General features: G+C 41.0%; 1 protein-coding gene across 1 annotated transcript in view; it reads right to left on the bottom strand.

Moving 5' to 3' along the window:
- BLOC1S5 (biogenesis of lysosomal organelles complex 1 subunit 5) overlaps positions 1-20,395 on the bottom strand; it is a 33,350-nt gene extending 12,955 nt beyond the window's left edge. Inside the window, exons 1-4 of the mRNA XM_084618146.1 lie at positions 19,686-20,395; positions 17,701-17,783; positions 7,017-7,146; positions 4,812-4,870 (exon numbers count right to left, since the gene is read on the bottom strand). Of these exons, the coding sequence (XP_084474272.1) occupies positions 4,812-4,870; positions 7,017-7,146; positions 17,701-17,783; positions 19,686-19,788 (375 nt within the window). The 5' untranslated portion in view covers positions 19,789-20,395. The remainder of the gene's footprint in view (positions 1-4,811; positions 4,871-7,016; positions 7,147-17,700; positions 17,784-19,685) is intronic.
- Between the last annotated feature and the right edge of the window lie 1,418 nt (positions 20,396-21,813).

Here is a 21,813-nt window from a genome sequence, read left to right as displayed (position 1 = left end):
AGTCGGGTGTCTCTTTACCTAGGGTCTTTGTCTTCTAGCCAGCCACGGCACTTCTCCAAACTCTCCTCCACTTCAACTCCTTCAAACTGCTCTCTGAAGCAGGGGGGTTTTATCCGGTGACTAGCTTCAGGTGCTCTAATTGGCTTCAGGTGCTTTTAATTAATCTATAAAAACCTTTCTTCCCTATACAGGGAATAAGGCTTCTCCTCAACCTGGGACTTACGTATCTCTCCTATATCACTCTCCTGCTGCCTTCTGGCCATGCTGTATCACACTCCCTATCTGTGGAAGAACTGAAGTGCAAGTTCACATATACACATACAACTACACCTGATCAGAACAGAAGTCTTACATAATTCATAGTATTGTACAATTCTACCAGGATATGTAGCCAGGAATCATTAGGCAAAGTCATATTTTAACTCCTTGGTTAGCTATAAGTAAGAATCTGTGTCTTAAGTATTAGACAAGCCAAAAATTTCCTGCTGTTCAAACACGTCCACAGCATTTCATGGCAATGTGGTACTCGGCAAAAATATAAAAAAATTGAAAAAAGCCGTTTAAAAAGAAAACATTAAAAGACACACTTTTATATACATTCTGTGACATCACACTGCAGAAAAATTAATGGCACTCATGGGAAGAATAAAATATAGATGTATTTAGTTTACACACAGATTGAAGAAAAAAGAATTTTCAAGTCCAATTTTTTTAAAATAAAATCATCCTCAACTGTCTTTTAAATGTCCCAAAACAGTTGGATTAGCACCATTTGCAGTTTCTAAGAGACAGTGGCAGGAAAGAGATGACATTTAAAAATAGAAAGCCATGTTATTACCTTTGTTAAATTCTGAAGCTGAAGTGAATTAAGCCACACCAATGCAATTATATTGGCACATGAAAAAAAGATATTCCATAAGCAAAGCTACATTAAGAACGTGGGAAAGTTGCACTGTTAGAAACTCAGAAGTCCAGATAGATCAGAGCTAAGGTTATATATGCAACTCCACTATGCCTCCTTGTACATACATGATATTACAGGGTTTTAAGATGACCGGGTACCACAGTGACAGGTATGGCATAATAATCCAATTAAAAAATTTTAAAAATAATAATAAAGAGGAATATATAAATCATATTCTAAAAGTTTGCAATGAATGAGATAAGGGAGATTGTGTCTACATCTCTTTTCCATATAAAATAAATACTTTAAAAACATTAAGTTTGTAAAGCCAAGCACTCAGAAGACAAGAAATTCTAGAATTAAGATTGCCTGTTCCTGATGCAGGGTTGCATAGTCAATGAGGCTGTTTGCAGGACCCTTGCCTGATCCTTAGTTTTATTTTATTAAAATAACTTGAAAAACCTTAGAATTTCTGTTGTGTGCAATCATAATAGCCCTCACATATTCATCATCAGGGTTCAAAGGACCTCAAGACCAACACCACAGACCTCTATCCACTTAAACTAAAGGAGTAACTTCTTTGACAGCAGTAATAGGTTGTTATCTTCAATGTGGACCACCCATTAGAGAAGAGAGAGATACTTTAATAGATTTTAAGGCCAGAAGGGACCATCATCTAGTCTGACCTCTTGCATAATACAGGCCATAAAATTTCACCCAGGTTGAACACGTTCTACTATGCTGTGCAAATGGCAATTTCTCCTGGCTGTTAATTAATTTGGCAGAATCTGGACTGATTTTCACAGGGACAGCAAAAGGCACCTTACTATCCCCCTATGAAATTTCAGGTTTTTGCTCTACATTGCAAAAAACACTTAATTATTAAAAATTCTGAATCCTTCCAGCACTATCAAATGTTGCTTAGTGGACAAACAGGGCTCTGCCATTTCTGTCTATCTTGACTCGCTCTTTGCATGTCCTCTGTCATTCAGGCCCATAAGTTTCCCTATGAGTGGTGTTTGGAGGCATTCCTTTGGTCAACCCCTTCTGCATACTCTTCCAGCTGTCCAATAACACACATGACATGGTAAAAACAAGGAGGAGTCCTTGTGGCACCTTAGAGACTAACATTTATTTAGGCATAAGCTTTTGTGGGCTAGAATCCACTTCATCGGATGCATGGAGTGAAAATACAGGAACAAGTATAAATACATGAAAGGATGGGGGGTTGCTTTACCAAGTGTGAGGTCAATCTAACAAGATAAATCAATTAACAGCAAGATACCAAGGGAGGAAAAATAACTTCTGAAGCGGTAAGAGAGTGGCCCATGCTGTTACTCACACCTTCTTGTCAACTGTCTGTAATGGGCCACTCTCTTACCACTTCAAAAGTTATTTTTGAAGATTTGAAGAGTTGAAGATTCAGTTTGTTCTTTAAGTTGTAGATTTTTGATGACCAAATCTTGTTTAAACTGTTGAACACAGCTTCCACCATGCCAATTTGTGATGTTATTTCCTTGTGGGCATTGTCACTGACTTGCATTTTACTATCAAGGTATGCAAATTGACTTACTTCTTGTATTCCTTTGCCTCCTAAATCAAATACTTGAGTTGAATGTTGCTGGGTTTCTCAGATTTACTTTTCATAAGGAAGTATTAAACCTGTTTTTTTTTTGCGATGCTGGACAATCTTCCAGTCTTTACTTGCATATTGACTGAACTGTCATTGAAAGCTAGGTCAGTAGCAAAATCGAGATCCTCTAGCGTACTATTGAGACATGTGATACCTGTTCTGAATGCGTTATGTTTTCTCATAATGAAGTCAATGGCTATGCCAAACAAAACAAAACCCAAAAACCTCTACCACATGAAAAACTCAAAACCAGAAACAAACCAAAAACCCCACACTTTGGCAAAGATACCCATTATCCCCTAACCTCGCTCTTCGAAACAGTTGAGCTATTTCTGAATCTTTTTAATAGTTTCAACAAACTTAGGCAGAGACCAAACATGGAAAATTTCACCCCAATGTTTAAAATTAAAAGCAACTGAAAATGGGGATTTATACTTGGAAACGTTAGGTAACTTTATCTACAGACACTGCTTCACCTCATACAGAAAATTTTTTTAGAAAGAAAAAAGAACATATGCAACACACAGGCATGTTCTCAAAACTTTTTAATGGATATTTTTATGGTTTCCTACCTATCCTCAAAGATAGAAAGAAAAAAAAAATATTCCACAACCTGGAACTATATGACTAGACCACCCAGTGGTGGATGAGGATGAGAGCCCATAGAGTGCTACCTCATTCAATGGACACCTTTGGAGACACACAAAAAATCGCTCTACACCTAAATTAACCAGATATGTGTGCACAGTACAAGCACTCCTTCATTTAGAAGTTTCATAATAGTAGCTAAGTGGAATTGTACAAGTGGAGAGAGTGTTTTCAAACTCTAATAGCACAAACACAAGATCAGTTTTCACTGGAACACTCAAAGTGCACTTCCCTCCTCAATGAGAAGTATTTCCCCAACTACTTTCAAGTTGCTAACACCAGCCATTTTGACATTAGCGTGATAGAAAAAAGCCAAAACAGTTTGTTTGTTTTTAAAAACAAGCAAACTAACTAACAAAAAAACATGCAATAAGGGAAAGCATTTTGTCTCATTCTCCTCTCTCTCTTTCTCTAAAGTGGCTGAATCATTTCATTCAAATCAAATGAAATAAATAAAAATCACCCTCCCTGATCGTGACCAGACTTGGGAAGTTTCAACCCAGGAAGTTAAAGTTTTACCACACCTGAAAAGAAACATGCACACAACCTTAACTGTAGCTGTGATTAGTGCTCCACCTATAAACTTGATACTTGAGTGGGAAGATATAGTAATATGAACATTCTGAAACAGAGCAAGCCACCTTTTTCAATTTCCCTTCAGAAAGAATAGCAGAACTACAAGAGGCAGTAGGTTCATCCAGTTTTCTATCTACATTTCAATGTTAGGTACAATGAATCTAAATGTTGACAGGGCCCATGACATGATACTATTCACACAGTGCCAGTACTCTACTGCAGTAGATTAGCCATCTCTGCTGATCATGAAAAGCATGACATATTGCAAGGAAAAATCTGAACACCTGCCGATACACATAACTGCATGTCTTAGTTCATGTGACTAGGTCAGAATGGCAGCTCTGGCATTTTCTGCATCTCCACATAATTATGAAGTACCATTTTGAAATACAATCATGAAAGGTGAAATGGGAAAATGCAGAAGTACCATAGGAAACTAATTTGTTGTACAATTTTCCAAATTTGAGGTTTAGAGTAGACGTAATTCAAACAAGCAACGTGCGGCCCATTGAGGGATTCCAATGATTCACATATTCCTATAATATGGCCTTTCATTAAACAGGGCACAAGCATGAAATGCTTCCTTTTCAACAAGCAATAACATACTCAGTGTTTTCAGCTAACCAGGAAAGCTTTACATTTCCATTCTGGTAGATTCGTGAGTGTTTTTTGTTCCACAGAAAACATGGTTTTTTGGTTTTTTTAAAATTTCTCCCATATGTGACAAATACCACACTCCGAGCAAAGAGGGGGAAAATATTGAAAAGGAAATTTTTAAGACATTTCCATACATTTGGAGAGTGAGGGAGGAGCTGGTGACTCTATTAGTCTTTTGCTCCTATAACACAGACTGCTGGTTGCTTTACTCAGCTCCTTCTTACATCTGCAGAAGTCATTCCAAAGGAAGTTGCATTTTTAGCAAATGACAGTTAAAATGTATTCCTAAATCATTTTTACTGAAGAATTTTTAGGTAGCAAGCAGATTTGCTGTGGATGAGTTTGAGAGTCTTATATTTAGGTTACATTATAAATCCACCCATCTGTCTTTACCTTTCTTTCTTCCTGCTCCCTCTGCTGGAGTCTGAAGATCCTCTGGTTGGCTGCTTGCACTGAAACAAACAAATTGCAGTCTATTAATCAGCTACCCTAGCTCAAAGAGAAGCCTGACAGAGAGGCTTAAAATCCATGAGGCTACTGGGAGACTATCACTGTACACAGAAAGACTGTGGGTTTTGCCCACTGGGATCACTTACCTTTACATTGAAAAGTTTTGCCAGTATTTGTAGGAAGCACTCTACAATGCTAACTATGTGGACATAGAGCACTAAGTTGCACCCTTGTGCTTTCCAGAAACCAAACAGGAAAGGCAGCCAAGTCCTCCTGTACCTATACTCCATAATATTGCTGACAAGTTACTGTGCACTACTCAGCACCGCAGAAAAGATCTAAAAGTCTTGTAAACCAATAACTAGAACTTGATGGGGTGAACAATAAGTTTTGGCTGTTTCTTTGTTACTTATTTTTTTCCAAATATAATTGATGTAGTAAAAGACTATACAAGGAGAACATTTTTAAATTGGAGCTTGTCTCCTCTACATTGTGATTCTAGCTCTATGAAAATGTGTTAGCAACAGTGGTAACTGTATTTTTAGCCAGTTTCAGACTTGTTTAACATCATATTCTACACACGCTGTGCACAATGGAACAGACTCATTTTTTCCCTCAACGGGTGTCTTGCATTCAAGAACACAAAACTCAGTTTCCTGTAATATTTATATCAGTCACTCATTTATTCTTATAATCATTAAAGCAACAGTACTGCCATATAGCGGAATAGATTGTACAGCTAAACACTCAAAAGTCAGGTAATTGCCATTTCAAGGTTGCTATGCCCCCTAGCGTGTATATATTTGGATACAGGCTTTACTTACATGACTGCATTCTTTGAGCAGGAGTATGCAAAGTCTAAATATTTTTCTACAATCTTTACTACACATGTGTAGTATCTCCTTCTGTGTACTACTCAATGTATGCCAGAGACCGTGCTTATACATATTACAAGTTGATTATAACAAAGTGAAATATTATTGACATATATAAATTACTTAATTTTACAGCTAGATTGAATTTTGTAGTTAGTTAATTACCTAATCCCAATTTGTGTCTAAGAAAGGCTGTGCTGCTGGCTAAGATGAAAGTATAAAATACAATGGCACTGACAAAGCTAGAAAAATACAGACCTTAGAAGAGAGCATATTTCATAAAGTGTACGCCATAAAAGATATAATTGGATGGTTATAACAATCAAACTAGCACTGTATCCACATACAAGAATGATCTTCTGTCATAAATAGATGAAGAGAGAGAGAGAGAGAGCGCGAGCGCGCACGCACATCTGTATGCAACTTAAACAAGTTGCAAACAGAAAGTGCATTTTTGCTCCATTTTGGCCCTATCCAATTCCTGTTAATGTTACTTTAAAGCCCTTCCATTGACTTCAGTGGGAGTTCTCAGACCTTAAAAATGCAGCCAAATTTACTGTACAAATGGGAGACACTGTAGCTTTGGTAGATAGAATACTGGAGGACTGTCCTGGGTTCAATTCCAGGGACTAACATTAGCCTGTGGGGTTACCATGGGAAAGTCACTTCACCTCTCTGAACCTCTATTTCTCAATCTTTAAAATGGAGATAATGATCTCCTTTATAAAAGCACACCTTGAGATCTATGGATGAAAAGTGCTCTAAGTTTTTGTTTGTTTGTTTGTTTTTTTAAGTAACCATACATACACAGTGCTGTTTTACAAAGGAGATCATTTTTTTGTGGCTCATTTTTTCAATCTTTAAAATTGAGATAATGAAGTGACTTCCTATGATCATCCCACAGGATGTCAGAGCCTGGAATTAAACTCACAGCACTGAAGTTCCAGTCCAGTGTTCTAGCTACCAGGCAACACTGCCTTCCATTTACATAGTAAGTTGGGCTGCACCTTTAGGATCTGAAAACTCCCACTTAAGTCAATAGAAAGGCTATAAAGTAACTTTAACAGGAATTTGATAAGGTCAAAGTAGAGCAGAAATACACATTCTGTCAGCCTTTTTTAAAGTTGCACAGAGCTGAGAATTAAACATTTGGATGTATAAGACTTATTAGACGATAGCAGTTTTAGCAAGGATCATATTTTGAGTCCAAATTATTTGAAATTATTCCTTTAAAAATACTGCATCACAAAAACAACAATAGCTTCTTGCTTACATCTCTTCAACGCTTCATTCAGATCGTCATGCATCACCTGCTCACATTTAGGGAGAGTTTGGTCATTTGTCTCATAGATCATGGTGTTTAGGTTTTCAAGAACTCTCACTTCTCGGAGGCCACGTTTTTCCTGTTAGTAAAGTGAAAAAAGAAAGTTCTTCATGTGTTACATAGGTTTTCATTAGTGGATACTGTACTTGTATCTATCTGTAATTATTTAGCTCTAATGGGACTTTTTAAGGTTTGTAACAACATATCACACTGTTCTTATATAGCTATAATATGTCTCAAACATTTTATCTACTGGGAGTAAACAACAGCTGGAGACCACACTAGCTTTAACATGATACATACAAAACAAACAGGAATCAAATGGATAATTAAGGGGCAATCATGGGTTAATATGAAAATCCATATTGCAGGTATAATGTGTTTCCCAGGTTAATAAACTATTAAGTTGAGCACAGCTCATCCCAGTGAATGGAAGAGATCACTGCCACTTAAAACATCTCATCTGCTTATTTACCACTGTTATATTACAGATGAAACAAGCTTTATTAACAAACATGGAAGTCCCCTTCTTTCTTGTGCAATGTAGCAACACTGCTGTTCTCTGTGAAAAACGTTGAAGTTATTTATAACATAACATATGATGGACTGAGAAAACAGAGTAATTTAGATATCTGAGATTTATAATAAGGGTTGGGAATGACAAGTTAAGGGCACGAGAACTGAAATCATCATACTCTTATGGATTTGATTAATAAAAGATTACAGACTAATTAAATGATAATAGTTCTACCTTTTGATAGCTTTCACTTTTAGTTTAGCAATATGATAATACTTGCAGCATACATGAACTGACAAAGATCCAGGGCCAAAATCAAGGCAAATAAGATTTTTACACGGAAGTATAGCGATGAAATCAAAACTAAAGGATAATGTAATGCTAATAACTAAACAGGTAGCATCCCTTCTGAACTCACTGCTGATCAGCAAACCCAGTGCTAGTGGCATTTTACCATGGGAGCTGTCTAGGCTCTACTGCTTAGGCTTTTTAAAATAAAGCTTCCAGAAACAAAGCATCCTATCACCTTGTGTTTCCAATGGCATTTTGCTCTTTTTAATTACGCTCGATCTGCAACACAGGACTATCCCAAGAAATCAAAAATACATAAAGTTATCCTGGATTTTGTTCTAGGTTGGTCTTTACATTTTGGCAGGTAGAGCTGCAAGTAACCATTCCTGTATTGTAATTTGCCAATCACCAGCCTATACAATAACATATAATACAGTAACTAATAATACTCTTACATAATACTTCATAACTGTGGTCAAGCATCATTACTCCCATTTTAAAGATGGGGAAGCAGAAATGCAGACAAGTTACATGACTTGCTTTAAGAGTCACAAATAGAAACCAGCAAAGAGTCCTGTGGCACCTTATAGACTAACGTATTGGACGCATAAGCTTTTGTATTGGAGCATAAGCTTTCGTGGGTGAATACCCACTTTGTCAGGTGCATGTAGTGGAAATTTCCAGAGGCAGGTATAAATATGCAAGCAAGAAGCAGGCTAGGGATAACAAGGTTAGCTCAATCAGGGAGGATGAGGCCCTCTTCCTGCAGTTGAGGTGTGAACACCAAGAGAGGAGAAACTGCTTTTGTGGTTGGCTAGCCATTCACAGTCTTTGTTTAATCCTGAGCTGATGGTGTCAAATTTGCAAATGAACTGAAGCTCAGCAGTTTCTCTTTGAAGTCTGGTCCTGAAGTTTTTTTGCTGCAGGATGGCTACCTTTAAATCTGCTATTGATTTAAATTGGGAGATTGAAGTGTTCTCCTACACGTTTTTGTATATTGCCATTCCTAATATCTGATTTGTGTCCATTTATCCTTTTACATAGGGACTGTCCAGTTTGGCCGATGCACATAGCAGAGGGGCATTGCTGGCACATGATGGCGTATATTACATTGGTGGACATGCAGGTGAATGAACCGGTGATGGTGTGGCTGATCTGATTAGGTCCTGTGATGGTGTCGCTTGTGTACATACGTGGGCAGGGTTGGCATTGAGGTTTGTTGCATCGATTGGTTCCTGAGTTACTATGGTGCGGTTTGTCATTGTTGATGAAAATATGCTTCAGGTTGGCGGGTTGTCTGTGGGCAAGGACTGGCCTGCCTCCCAAGGCCTGTGAAAGTGAGTGATCATTGTCCAGGATGGGTTGTAGATCACTGATGATGCGTTGGAGAGGTTTTAGCTGAGGACTGTATGTGATGGCCAGTGGAGTTCTGTTGGTTTCTTTCTTGGGCTTGTCTCACAGCAGGAGGTTTCTGGGTACACGTCTGGCTCTGTTGATCTGTTTCCTTATTTCCTCATGTGAGTATCGTAGTTTTGAGAATGCTTGGTGAAGATCTTGTAGGTGTTGGTCTGTCTGAGGGATTGGAGCAAATGCGGGTGTACCTCAGCACTTGGCTGTAGACAATGGATCATGTGGTGTGTCTGGGATGGAAGCTGGAGGCATGAAGGTAGGCATAGCGGTCGGTGGGTTTTCAGTATAGGATGGTGTTAACGTGACCATCACTTATTTGCACTGTGGTGTCTAGGAAGTGGACCTCCCATGTAGACTGATCCAGGCTGAGGTTGATGGTGGGGTGGAAGCTGTTGAAATCTTGGTGGAATTCTTCCAGGGTTTCCTTCCCATAGGTCCAGATGATGAAGATGTCATCAGTGCAGCATAGGTAGAGAAGGGGCGTGAGTAGACGATTGCTGTTCCAGGTCAGCCATAAAATGTTGGCATATTGTGGGGCCATGCAGGTGCCCATAACAGTGCCACTGGTCTGGAATTGTCACCAAATTTGAAGTAATTGTGCTTGAGGATAAAATCACAGAGCTCAGCAACCAGTTGTGCTGTGGCATCATCAGGGATACTGTTCCTGACAGCTTGTATTCCATCTCTGTGTAGAACAGAATAGAAACCAGATTTCCTAATCCTTAGTCCAATATTCAATAGATTACAATCCCTCCAAATATAAAGCTCTTATCAGTGAGGGATGTTAGTGTTCTCACCAAAGGTCACTATTTAATGTATACTAGTTTATCACTTAAAGAAAACACCCCTCACACCTGAAGCACTAGACCACTCCACAAAACTAGAGATAAGAGTCAGCTTTTGAGGAGAAACTCTAAACTAAGGCCATGTTTACACTAGTGAATTTACAGCGGCACAGCTGTAGCAATGCAGCTGCGCAGTTGTAAACTCATTCACGCAGCCGCTCTATTCTGATGAGAGAGAGAGCTCTCCCGTTGACATACTTAAACTACCTCAATGAGCAGCAGTAGCTGTGTCAGCGGAAAAGCATCTCCTACTGATATAACACGGTCCACACCGGTGCTTATGCTGGCAAAACTTAAGTCACGCAGGGGTGTGGATTTTTTACACCTGAGCGACATAACTTATACCAACAAAAGAGCTTGTGTAGATATAGCCTACGTCCAAGCCTTTCTGCTTTAAGTAAAAGTGAAAATGTAAACTATCCTTTGCTTTGATAAAAGAAAGGGTGGTTCTTACTAGAAGGATAAGAGTGATGGAAAAATCAGCCTTCCAGCAAGAATTTAAGGATACTTGAAATTAGCATAATTAAACCTTAGATGTAATCTGACAGCTATGTTAATTTACTCTGCTTCTGACCAAACCCTAAGGCTGGAAAGTCCACCCTATCCTTGTAATCCCTAACTTAAATTGAAGTGATAAATCCTCTGACGAGCTACACAGGACATTTATGTATTAGATACAACAGTTATTAGTAAACTTTGGTGAAAAGCAATTTTAAAATGTGTGTATGGAGCAAAGTGGGCTTCTCCTGGCAGGAAAAATGGATATAAATTTCTAGATTTATCTGGTCAAACTAGCATGGAGACAAATTAAATCCACTTAAAATGTAACTAAAAAATGGCACCTTGTTTTTCCCATCAGATCTGCATCCTGCGTGTTTAGATTTATAGCTACTTTTTCTATTAGAATTTAAGAGTATAAAAGTTAAAGGGCATACCACCTCTGTGATGCTGGCAGACCAGGTGCCAGCTCATGCCAAGGTCCCTCAGCTTCACTGAACATTGACAAAGGCATAGCTGGAAACCAATCTGCCTCGCATTTGTTTTAGTATTCTAAAATAGATATTAGAGTTATAAGAACATGTTTAGACTTTATGAAATGCTTGTAGGAAGCTGCATATATTAATCTTACTTATAATATCTGTATCCTATGTTATAAGGTAATATTTCCATGTTTGCTTTGTAACTATAAAAGTTTGCAAAAACTGTAAAACCACACAGTCAGGGGAGAAGCATTACCAAGTGTGAAATACTTGTTTATCACAAGAGGTATCATCTCCTCCCCAACAAAAGAAGGCCAATAGACATCAGAAAAGATATTGTGGAACATCAGTGGACAAAAAAAAAAAAGAAAAAAAAAAAGACCGATTTGCCGCCCCTCACGCCCCAGGAAGTGGAGATGTGCATAAACCCTAGTCACATCAGTTTGAGGTCTATGGGAAGGAGATAATTTTTCATCCCTGTACTGCTAAGAATTTGGAGAGGGTAATATTTTTAAATATAAGAAAGAGATCCCCAAGCTGCTTGGCTTGGCTTAGCCCTAAATGACATACAGAGCTTGCATATTATAGCAGCTACTGTTGCCCTTTAGAACCTAAGACTGTATCTCATTTGTGTGTATGTTTACCTGCTTCGACTGTTTAAATAATACTCCTGCAGGAATTCTGCACCACTGCACAATGCAGAATTTTGCAGAAAATGTTGTGCGCACAGAATTTCCTTTCCCCCATGGAAACGGGCTGCAGTGCTGCTGGCCACCACTAACAGCGGCTGGACCTGGCAGAGCCCAGCTCAAACATAGAAGACACTGCCAGGGGAGAGAGCTAGAGGGTTCCTGGCAGCTGCAGTTCCGTACACCCTGAGGGAAGGAGATGGTGGTGCGCAGCAAACTCCACACAAGCCTGGGACCAAGTTTCAGGCTGTTTCTGCCTCTGGATCCCTGGGCTCTGCGGGGGGGGAGTGATGCAGGTATCTGGGCAAGGGGAAGCCCTGCAGCTGGGCTCTAGGTGTGTGCGCGCAGGTATCTGGGTTGGGGGGGGCCCCAAGGCTGGGCTCTGGGGAGAAGGGGGTGTGGGTGTCTGGTCCCCTGACTGGGCTCAGAGGGGCAAGGGGTAGAGAAACAGGAACTGAGTTGTCACAGGGGTTTGTTTTAATTCTCCACTCCTGGTGGAATTTGTGTGTGTGTCTCTGTATTATTACAAACATACTTGCTGACAGATATTCTGAAATAAATTACCAAAATAACTGAAACTGGCATTATTACGTAGTGTTATTTTGACCAATAAAATTTGCAGAATTTTAAAATATCGTGCACAGAATTTTTAATTTTTTTGGCACAGAGTTACCCCAGGAGTAAAATAACTTGTATTTCTTTTTCAATACATCTTTAATTAATATTATAGGGTTGACTACAAAATTTGTCTTTGATTTGAGATCTGAAGTTCAGTTGACCTGGGGCAAGTGACTGGTCCTTTGGGACTGGAAGTAACCTTAATATTGTTGGGATCTTTGACCATCTATCACAAAGGTGGGCTTGCGTGGGTGGCAAGATAGACTGGACTGCCAAAGGGGACTGTCTGTGACTCCATGTTAAGGCTGTTATAGTGCATGAGTTCACACTTGTTAGAGAACTTGTCACACTTCTCCACACTGGTTGGAGAAATCTAATAGAACATACACAACAAGTTTGGGGTTTGTGCCCTAATCCTTGACAGTCTCCCCTGAGGGTGGCACTTACGCTTGTGAGCTACTCTAGACAGCTTGACAACCTCATTATTATATTAAACAATGTTTGTAAAAAGAAAAATTGAGCAAAATTATTAAAGAAAGTCTGCATATTATATCAGCCTAATCAGATGTTGATCTTAAGCTTTCAATGCCACACTCTTTTCCCTCAAAATGTAAATGTATGTGAAAACAATTCTTAGAATTAATCTTTTAGAAATACAGAATACTATTTACTTTTCTTAAATTTTGCTGCCATCTTGTGGCAATTATTTTTCACTCATTCAAAACTGAGCTTGTCTAAAATTTTCTTTTTCACCAATATATCAACCTTGTTCTTAGTCATCTGGATACAATTCATCATTCTTTAACTGTTCTCTTACCTTTTGTAAAATATAAAAGATCAACAACTGAATATTCTGCAAGAAGTTAATCATATTGTGGACATCCATAAAGCAAATAAATAAATATACATACAATACATTGAATCTGGATTTGTTTTTAAATATAACAACCCATAGAAAGTAAATTTCCATCATAGAACATTAATAACTAAACTACTTCAACAATTTTTCTTCTCTTAAATGCAGATAAATTTGATGGCCAGTCAAATTATGACTAAAAGCCGTGGTTAGAATGTCATAATTCAGGCAGGCTCTGTTCCAGTTTCCACACACAATACATCTGTAAAGCAAGTCAGGAATCCTTCATGATGAAAGATTCATAAATATATTCATGCACTGAACCTGCAAACTGCTCCATACAGAGAGACCCCTGCACTCATGGAGAGCTCCACTGATGCCAACAGGGCTCCACACAGGCACATAGCCCCAACAGATGCAGAGGTCCTCCCACAAAGATCCATTTGCAAAATAAGTCTTAGTATAACCAAGATAATGTCACCCACCAATGAAACTAGTAGCTGTTTAAAAACAACCATCAGCACCTATACAACAGAATATGATTGGAAGTAAAGAATACTGTACTCTTTGAAAAACTGCAGGGTAAGTTTAGTATGTGTACAGAAGCAGTTAACCAGGTTGGACTTCCGCCAGGATACTTGGGCTAACACCTTCATCAATATTGAAAGATCCTGTAGCACTTATATCCACAAATGCTCATGTTATTTTTAAGGCTCAACACCTCATTTCTCATAATGATCCCTATAAAATTATGCTATGAATTAAGGTTGTTGTATACTGCATCTTATCTAGCAATACATTCACTGATGTCTCTCCCATTGAACTAATGGCCCAGTCAGACCCTGCTTAGCTTTAGATCCAGTAAGACAACAGCATGACGGGTTATGCATAGGTTAACTATAGCACACTCCAGTGCAAAGATATTTTTAAATAGTCATTACACCAAATGAATAACTAGGTGGATGTAATCAGCACATAAGCAGATACACACTGTCAAATATTAAGGGAAGGGTAAACACCTTTAAAATCCCTCCTGGCCAGAGGAAAAATCCTTTCACCTGTAAAGGGTTAAGAAGATAGGATAACCTCGCTGGCACCTGACCAAAAGGACCAATGAGGAGACAAGATACTTTCAAAAGCTGGGAGGAGGGAGAAAAACAGAGGGTCTGTATCTGTCTGTGTGATGCTTTTGCCGGGGACAGAACAGGAATGGAGTCTTAGAATTTAGTAAGTAATCTAGCTAGATATGCGTTAGATTACGATTTCTTTAAATGGCTGAGAAATTAAGTTGTGCTGAATAGAATGAATATTCCTGTCTGCGTGTTTTTTTGTAACTTAAGGTTTTGCCTAGAGAGATTCTCTATGTTTTGAATCTAATTACCCTGTAAGGTATTTACCATCCTGATTTTACAGAGGTGATTCTTTTTACTGTTTCTTCTATTAAAATGTTTCTTTTCAAGAACTGAATGCTTTTTTCATTGTTCTAAGATCCAAGGGTTTGGGTCTGTGGTCACCTATGCAAATTGGTGAGAATTTTTACCAAACCTTCCCCAGGAAGTGAGGTGCAAGGGTTGGGAGGATTTTTTTTGGGGGGGGGGAAAGATGTTTCCAAACAACGTTTTCCCAATAAATGCAGATAAACATTTGGTAGTGGCAGTGGAAGTCCAAGGGCAAAGGGTAAAATAGTTTGTACCTTGGGGAAGTTTTAACCTAAGCTGGTAAAAGTAAGCTTAGGAGGTTTTCATGCAGGTCCCCACATCTTTACCCTAGAGTTCAGAGTGGGGAAGAAACCTTGACACACACATTAAGAGAATAGCCCTTTATCTGCCAAATAATATTTGATTGCTTTAAGTTTGAGAGTTGTGAGCACAAACTATCAAGGAAAACTCACTGATTCACTCACCAACTCTCTCAAAACTTTTTTTTGGGGGGGAATGACGGAAGAGAAAGAAGAACTAATCACATTTTTTAAACAGCTACACTACACTCCCAGTTACCTGAATTCCCTTTATCCGAAAAGCCTAGTTATCCGAATCCACGTGTCCTCCATGTATCACTATCAATCACAAGCAATACATTCTTAAGGACAGATATACATATCCTTCCGTTTAAAGAAAACATGATGTGTAATTCATGCTACACCAGTATAACAATGTAGCCACTTACAAAGTGGTTCCATGACAAAAAATTGTGTGTAGTTCAAAGCACAGCCCCTGTAACCAGCTGTATCCACAGCTGCATCTTCAGTCAGTGTTCCTCTTCCATCACAGAGCCTTGCAGCCTGGGTCATGGCCCTTCCGAGTAAAAAGTGCAGTGGGGATGTCACTGATGTTGCAGTCATCACTGAGGGTAAAGCAAAGCCCAAGTGATTTTTCAGGCTGCCACTCCCAGCAGTTTACTGCCTCCCAGCCTACAGCTAGAACCCAGCTCAAAATACACTGGACCCTCACTAGAACGCGGGATTTGGGATCTATGTGCACTACTACTTTAACGCAGGGACCGCATTAAAATGAATTCCAATTAAAGTAATTAAATTTGGGATCCATGGCCACGACCACGTTATATGCGAATTTGTGCTATATAGATGCGCGTTCTAGCGAGGGTCCAGTGTAGTACTTCTATTTATCTGAATACCCAGTTATCCAAAAGTTTCAGATGTCTCCCAGGACATTCAGATTAGCAAATATATACAGTACTATCATGTTTCACACTTTCTGGATCTTAAAAAAAGTTCTTCATTTACAGCATTCAGAGTCAGTATGGATCCACTGCTCTCCTGAAATCTCAGATATTTGCTGCAATACAGAGCCTTTCCATCTACAGCCAACCAGGAGACTGTAACCATTCCTCTGATGATTCATCCACATCAGTGACTTTGTAACATTAAACTAGATTACTGCTCTTTACTCCAGCCAAAGCTTTTGAGAAACCTTTGTAATAACAGTGAAAGGGTGTGTTTGTAAACAAGCAGTTATTATATTTTGTTCATTTTTAATTGATTGCTTGTATTGATATAAGTGACCAAGATGCATTGGTGATAAGTGCCAGTGTACATTTCCAAATAAATAAAATATTTGTACTTCACCTATAATACCCTCTAATACACTTTTACATTTGCAGGTGTCTGGAAAATTAAGTTATTTTGTTCTTTATATAGCAACAAATACAGTAGATGGAACAAGAGACTTGGTCGGCACCAATGTGGCCGGTGCTGAGGAATTGGCCGGTGTCAAAAAGGACGCCAGTGCCGGCAGTTTTGGCAGTGCCACAGCTACTGAAGTCGGCCAGAGCTGAGAAACAGGGCTGAAACTGTAGGTCTGCCCAGTAATGGTCTTTGGACAATTTCTTCGTATCACTACCGGTGGTACTTGGACGGGTCTTGGAGCTATGTCTCCTGTCCTCCTGATGCTGAGGCTACTGACCTTGCAGGGAATTATGTTCTGACGGGCTGTGCCTCAAAGTTTGAGGAGGGAGTCCGTTTCTTTTAGTCCTAGTGAGAAAGGAAGGACTTTCTGTTCAAGGGATGCAAGGAATGAGGATTGGCAGATAACCTGGCAGAGCATGAGGGCCTCACAGGAGGAGAGTCCAGGCTCAGGTCCAACGCAGGTCATAATGATTTCCTCATGAGGAGAAATTTTAACCCAATGTCCCGGTCTTTTCTGGCTCTGGCTGTCAGGCTGTGGCAGTGGGAACACTTTTGTGGGACGTGTCCTTATCCCAGACAGTGAATACACTCCGAGTAGCCATCCATTACCAGCAAGGTGGCCCACAAGGGATGCACCTCTTAAACCCAGGGGATCTGAGCATAAGGGTGAGGGGAAAATAGCTTCTCGGTCTGGAAGGACACAAAGCAGGGGAAAGAAAAAACTAAGCTATGAAATAATTGTAAAGGTAAAGTTAAAAAACAAACAAAACAAACATATAAAAACATTTTCTTTTTAAGAGAGAAGAAAGGAAAACGAGAAGAAAATACTACCTATGCTACAACTAACAGCTAAGGCACTATTTACTGAGGGAACAGGAAAATTGGGCTCGGCTGTGGATTCTACCCCAGGCCAAAGGCGGTAGAGAAGCAACTGGGGGCAGCTGGACCACACAGCTCTCTATGTACGTCCTGCTCACAGTGCGAAAGCAGGAAGATGTGCATGTGCAGTTCGACAGGCACTGCTGATGAAGATCGCTGATACCAGGTGCAAGGGGTGCTGCCGTACCTAAAAGTGATGCACCCATAGGGACATCACTCGAAGTAGTAGTATACATCTATTCTGGGCAGGAAATGCATGTTAAACAAGATTCTCTAAGAAGGCGCTAAAACGGTTTCAAATCTCAGTATGTATAAAAATAAAACAGACCACAAGTAATATAAAAACATGTTAAATGAAGTTTCATAATTATACTAGATCTTCTCTTTTAAAACAAATACTTACTTCAAATTCCTTAATAAAGTAACGTATTTCTCCTTGAATAACTGGCCTGTGATCCAGCAGTCGGGAATGAATTTCTCCAATGTCTAGAAGAGTAATGAAATCCAAAGTTTTAATTTTCTAAAGACACAATCCATCCTAGGAAAAAACAACACAGTGAAGCATAGAGTATTTCAAAAGGAGGAAAAGTAAAAAAAACCCATTATCCAAAGGACAAGCAAGATAATACAAGATTTCAACTAATGCTATGATAGTATCAGATAGCCTTCCTGGCTAATTCAACAAACCCACCATCTTAAAACAAATGCCACAAAAAAAGAATATTCTGCCATCCCAGAGCTTCCTTGGCTCCTATGAGGGTGCATGCAGGGGTTCCATTCCCCCACCTATCACTCACTATTGGAGGCCTCATCCTCAAAGGACAGCTGCAGCATTTGCCTTTGCTGCTCCTAATAAGGGACAAGAAGCAGAGCAGAGTGAAACTAACTTGATTCTTGTCAGTTTCCACTCGGCCACAATTTGGGAAAGCTGTAAACATCAGTGAAAGCACATCCGCAACTCTAGAAGACAGTACTAGATCAGTTTAGAACTAGTCTGGAAAGTTTTCTTCACAACTATAATACCTAAAATATATATATATATTTTTAAATGTAAGCTTACATTCAGCAGTTGATGGAACTCACCTACAAAAACTTCCTACCTGCCACAGATAAGTAGTTTATTTCAAGTTTGAGAAAATGGAAAAGATGGACAAAGTTTGCAACAAATAGAGTGTATGGTAAAATGCTGAATAGTATCACTGGACAACTCATGTAAGTTCAGATTTTTTAAATAGAAATTGAAGCAGAACAAAAATCAGAATAGTGGACAGCATGGTAGAGGAAGACAAAATAAGTGGCTTCCAAGGAGAAATTTAAACAAGAGGAGCAAGGATCCCTAAGTCAAACATTTTGAAGATATGGGTGCTTAAAGTTAGGGGTCTAAATAAGTGGCTCAATTTTCCAATTTGTAGAGCTCCCAAGATTCCCATTGACTTACTCAAAGCAAATGTGAGTGTCCGGCTTCTCTGAAGATCAGGACAACTATTAAGGGCTTTAAAGTTAGACTCCTAAATCTGAAAACGTTGGCTTTACTACACAGAAACAGGATGTCATTTCAGGTGGTGAAAGCAATACAAGGAAAGGCATGAAGGTGAGAGCAGACACAGATCAGACCATCCATCAGAGCGGTTTTGCTACTATGCAAGAAGCAGGTCTATGAATTGGTAGCATTTGAGCTGCAGAAGATACAAAGGAAATGAAAAGCACTGCCAGCCAGTGATTAACAATGCTATCCTTGCTAGGACAACCTCAGAAATGGAGAGTGACACCAGGAGGAAGAGGTAGAAAACAAAGGTTATAAAAAAATAAAATAAAAACTGTCGTCCCCGATTACACTGCTGTCAGAGGCAGGCTACAGGACTAGATGGCCACCAATCAAGTATGAGGTAATCCAGAGGAAGGTACAAGACACGCTGTACTGAGAAGTCAGGCAATGACTTGTCCATAAGGGAAGCTCTGCCTAACACCAGGCGATTAGCACTGGCTTTCTGGCTTGACACTTGAGTATATACAGCGCTGTTAAATTCGTGCCCCTCGCCCCTCCTGTACTGCTCTTTAGCCGCACACCTCCAACCCCCCCCTCGATCTTGCTGAGCGCTCAGCCTCTCGCCACCTCGTGCCGCGAGCTCCAGCGGCGAACTGGGCGCCAGGGGAGGGAGCGACTCTCCCGCCGCCAGCGTCCGAGGCGCTACTCGGCGGGTGGCCGGGGGCACTCGGGCACCGCCCCTCGCGCTCACCCAGCGGCCGTTGCGCGGCGCGCAGCGGGCCCGGGCGGGGCAGAAAGCAGGGGCTGAGCGCGGCGGCTCCGCCCTGGGCTGGGCCGGGGGCGGGGCTCGGACCGTTGGAGCGGCAGGTCTCAGTGCGGGCGGGGCCGGGCCCCCTCCTTACCCTTGATAATGGGGTGGGCCGGCGCCCTGCCCGAGTCCCGTTTCCGGCCGGCGGGGAGCGGGGATCCCGCAGCTTTCCCCGGGGCGCCGGGGCCGCTGCTCATGTTGCCGCACTTCCAGCTCCGGCCGCACCCGGGCGGCGGCCACCGAGCTACCACATGCGCGCGCCGCGGACAGAGGGCTCAGCGCGAGCGCGCCGCGCTGAGGCGTCCCGGCGGTTTTACGTAGTTCTCTGCAGCCCCCTTTGGTTCGTAGCTTCCGCCTCCTTCCCAACGCCTCGGTATAACGTCACTGGGCTGCGCCGAACTTTGGCCTCAGAACTTAAACCCGGGCCACCGCTCTCGGGCTTGAAGTTCGTTAGGGTGGGAGTGACTCGCGCTGCGACCGTGGCGACCCTGTTCGATGCGGCGGAGAGTACACGCCCCCACGGTTGTGACGGTGGCAGCGCCCCAGTGGCTAAGCTGGGCACGATTGCGTAGGCCGCGGCCTCGCTGCATCCCGCCGCGGCGGCCCTTGGTTCTGCGCTGCGGCTTCTGGCCCCAGCACCTGGTCCTCCCCGTGCCACAGCAGCGGCCCGCCGCCGGGCCAACCCCGTCCCGCGCTGGCCGGGAGGTGACGCCTCTCCCAAGGCCCTGTAGCCCGGCCGCCGGCAGGAACCGGGGCTGCTGACAACAGCTGCTCTTCCTGGCGAGGCTTTCCCACCCCAGACTAGTTCACTCCCTGCAGGCGGCGGGGATCGTCCCTCACCCGCTCCGTGGAGCGGACACAGACCCATCGAGGGCAAGAGGGTTTTTCTCTACAACACCTGGGTGCAGCTTGAAATTTAAACAGGGCCATCGAAAACTGTACCAAAATGAGGAAATTCAGCGTATAGTTCCCCCCACCAACGTTAACTCTGCCTTCTTGCGCCTATGCATTACAAATGGACCTTTATCAGGCACTGCCAGAGTTTTTTTTTTTTTTTAAAGTACATATAGGGTTTTTTCTAGTGTGCTGTTTACTAAATAGCCTCTGTTGCAGTAGTCTGGAGTCTTGTAAGGAAATACATATGATTTTACATTAAGGTAAGAGTAGTTTTTTTAAGGGAAAAAATGGGACAATTTTCATCAGATATGAAATGGGATAGAAGGCTGCTCATCACATTTTTGATAGGGTGATTCAGGGAAACAAGTGTAAAGCTTCTGAGCCTCGCACTTTGATACATCTTTCTGAAGGTCAGGAAACTAAAATAATTAATACTGTGTAACATGCTGACTGGGTTTGTGCTATAGTGCCAAGGATGTGCCACTCACAAACAGCCCTCAACTGGGTGAATTTTCTCTTATTTAGGAAGGAGTGCTGCTTCAGGAAGATATTTGGAGAAGTACTCAGAAATATGTCTGCTTTTCCTGCCTCGGTAAGAGGAAGTGTAGATAAATCAGCTGATAGGTTCTTTATGTATTGTCTTTCAACAATAAACAAACATAAGAATACTTACCTCTTATAAAGCACTTGTCATCAGTAGGTCTCAAAGAGCTTTACAATGGAGGTCAGTATCATTATCCTTATTTTACACAGAGGGAAACTGAGGCACAGAGAGGCAAAGTGAATCACCCAGCAGGCCAATGGCAAAGCCAGGAACAGAATCTAGGTCTCCTGCGTTGCATGGTCCATGGTCTGTACATTCGGCGAGCAGCTCTCAATGGTGCGATGGTAATTAGTGTCACCATGTAGGATTTAGCAGAGCAATGGAGAGTAAACACCCCCACTATTGTGACTCTATGGCACTGAGCTCCCCTATCCTTTTACTCCTCTCTTTTCTTTAATGAATTTGTTTGCTTCCATTTTTCTGCTGATTGTCCCTTTCTTTGTTCGCTTACTAGAAAGACAGCTTAGAAGGTTGAATACCAGCTATTTTCAAAATCCATATTTCGATATTTTTTCAAACAAATTTTCTGTTCATTCACCATGCAGACAAAAAGTGAATGAAAATGGATATAAGATATATGGTTACTTGTCTATATGAGGTTCACAGGGTTTTTACGTACATCCCTTTATAATAAGTCCTAATTTCCCCTTTTTACAATACCATATCATTGCCTGAGTTGCTAAAGGAATGAAGCACACCCTCTTAGGTGAGCTACGAGTTT

This window comes from Lepidochelys olivacea, assembly GCF_965140295.1.
Source record: "Lepidochelys olivacea isolate rLepOli2 genome assembly, chromosome: 2".
NCBI classification, from domain to species: Eukaryota; Metazoa; Chordata; order Testudines; family Cheloniidae; genus Lepidochelys; species Lepidochelys olivacea.
The sequence above is the reverse complement of the archived record's forward strand: the minus strand, read 5'-3'. Positions and strand labels throughout refer to the sequence as shown.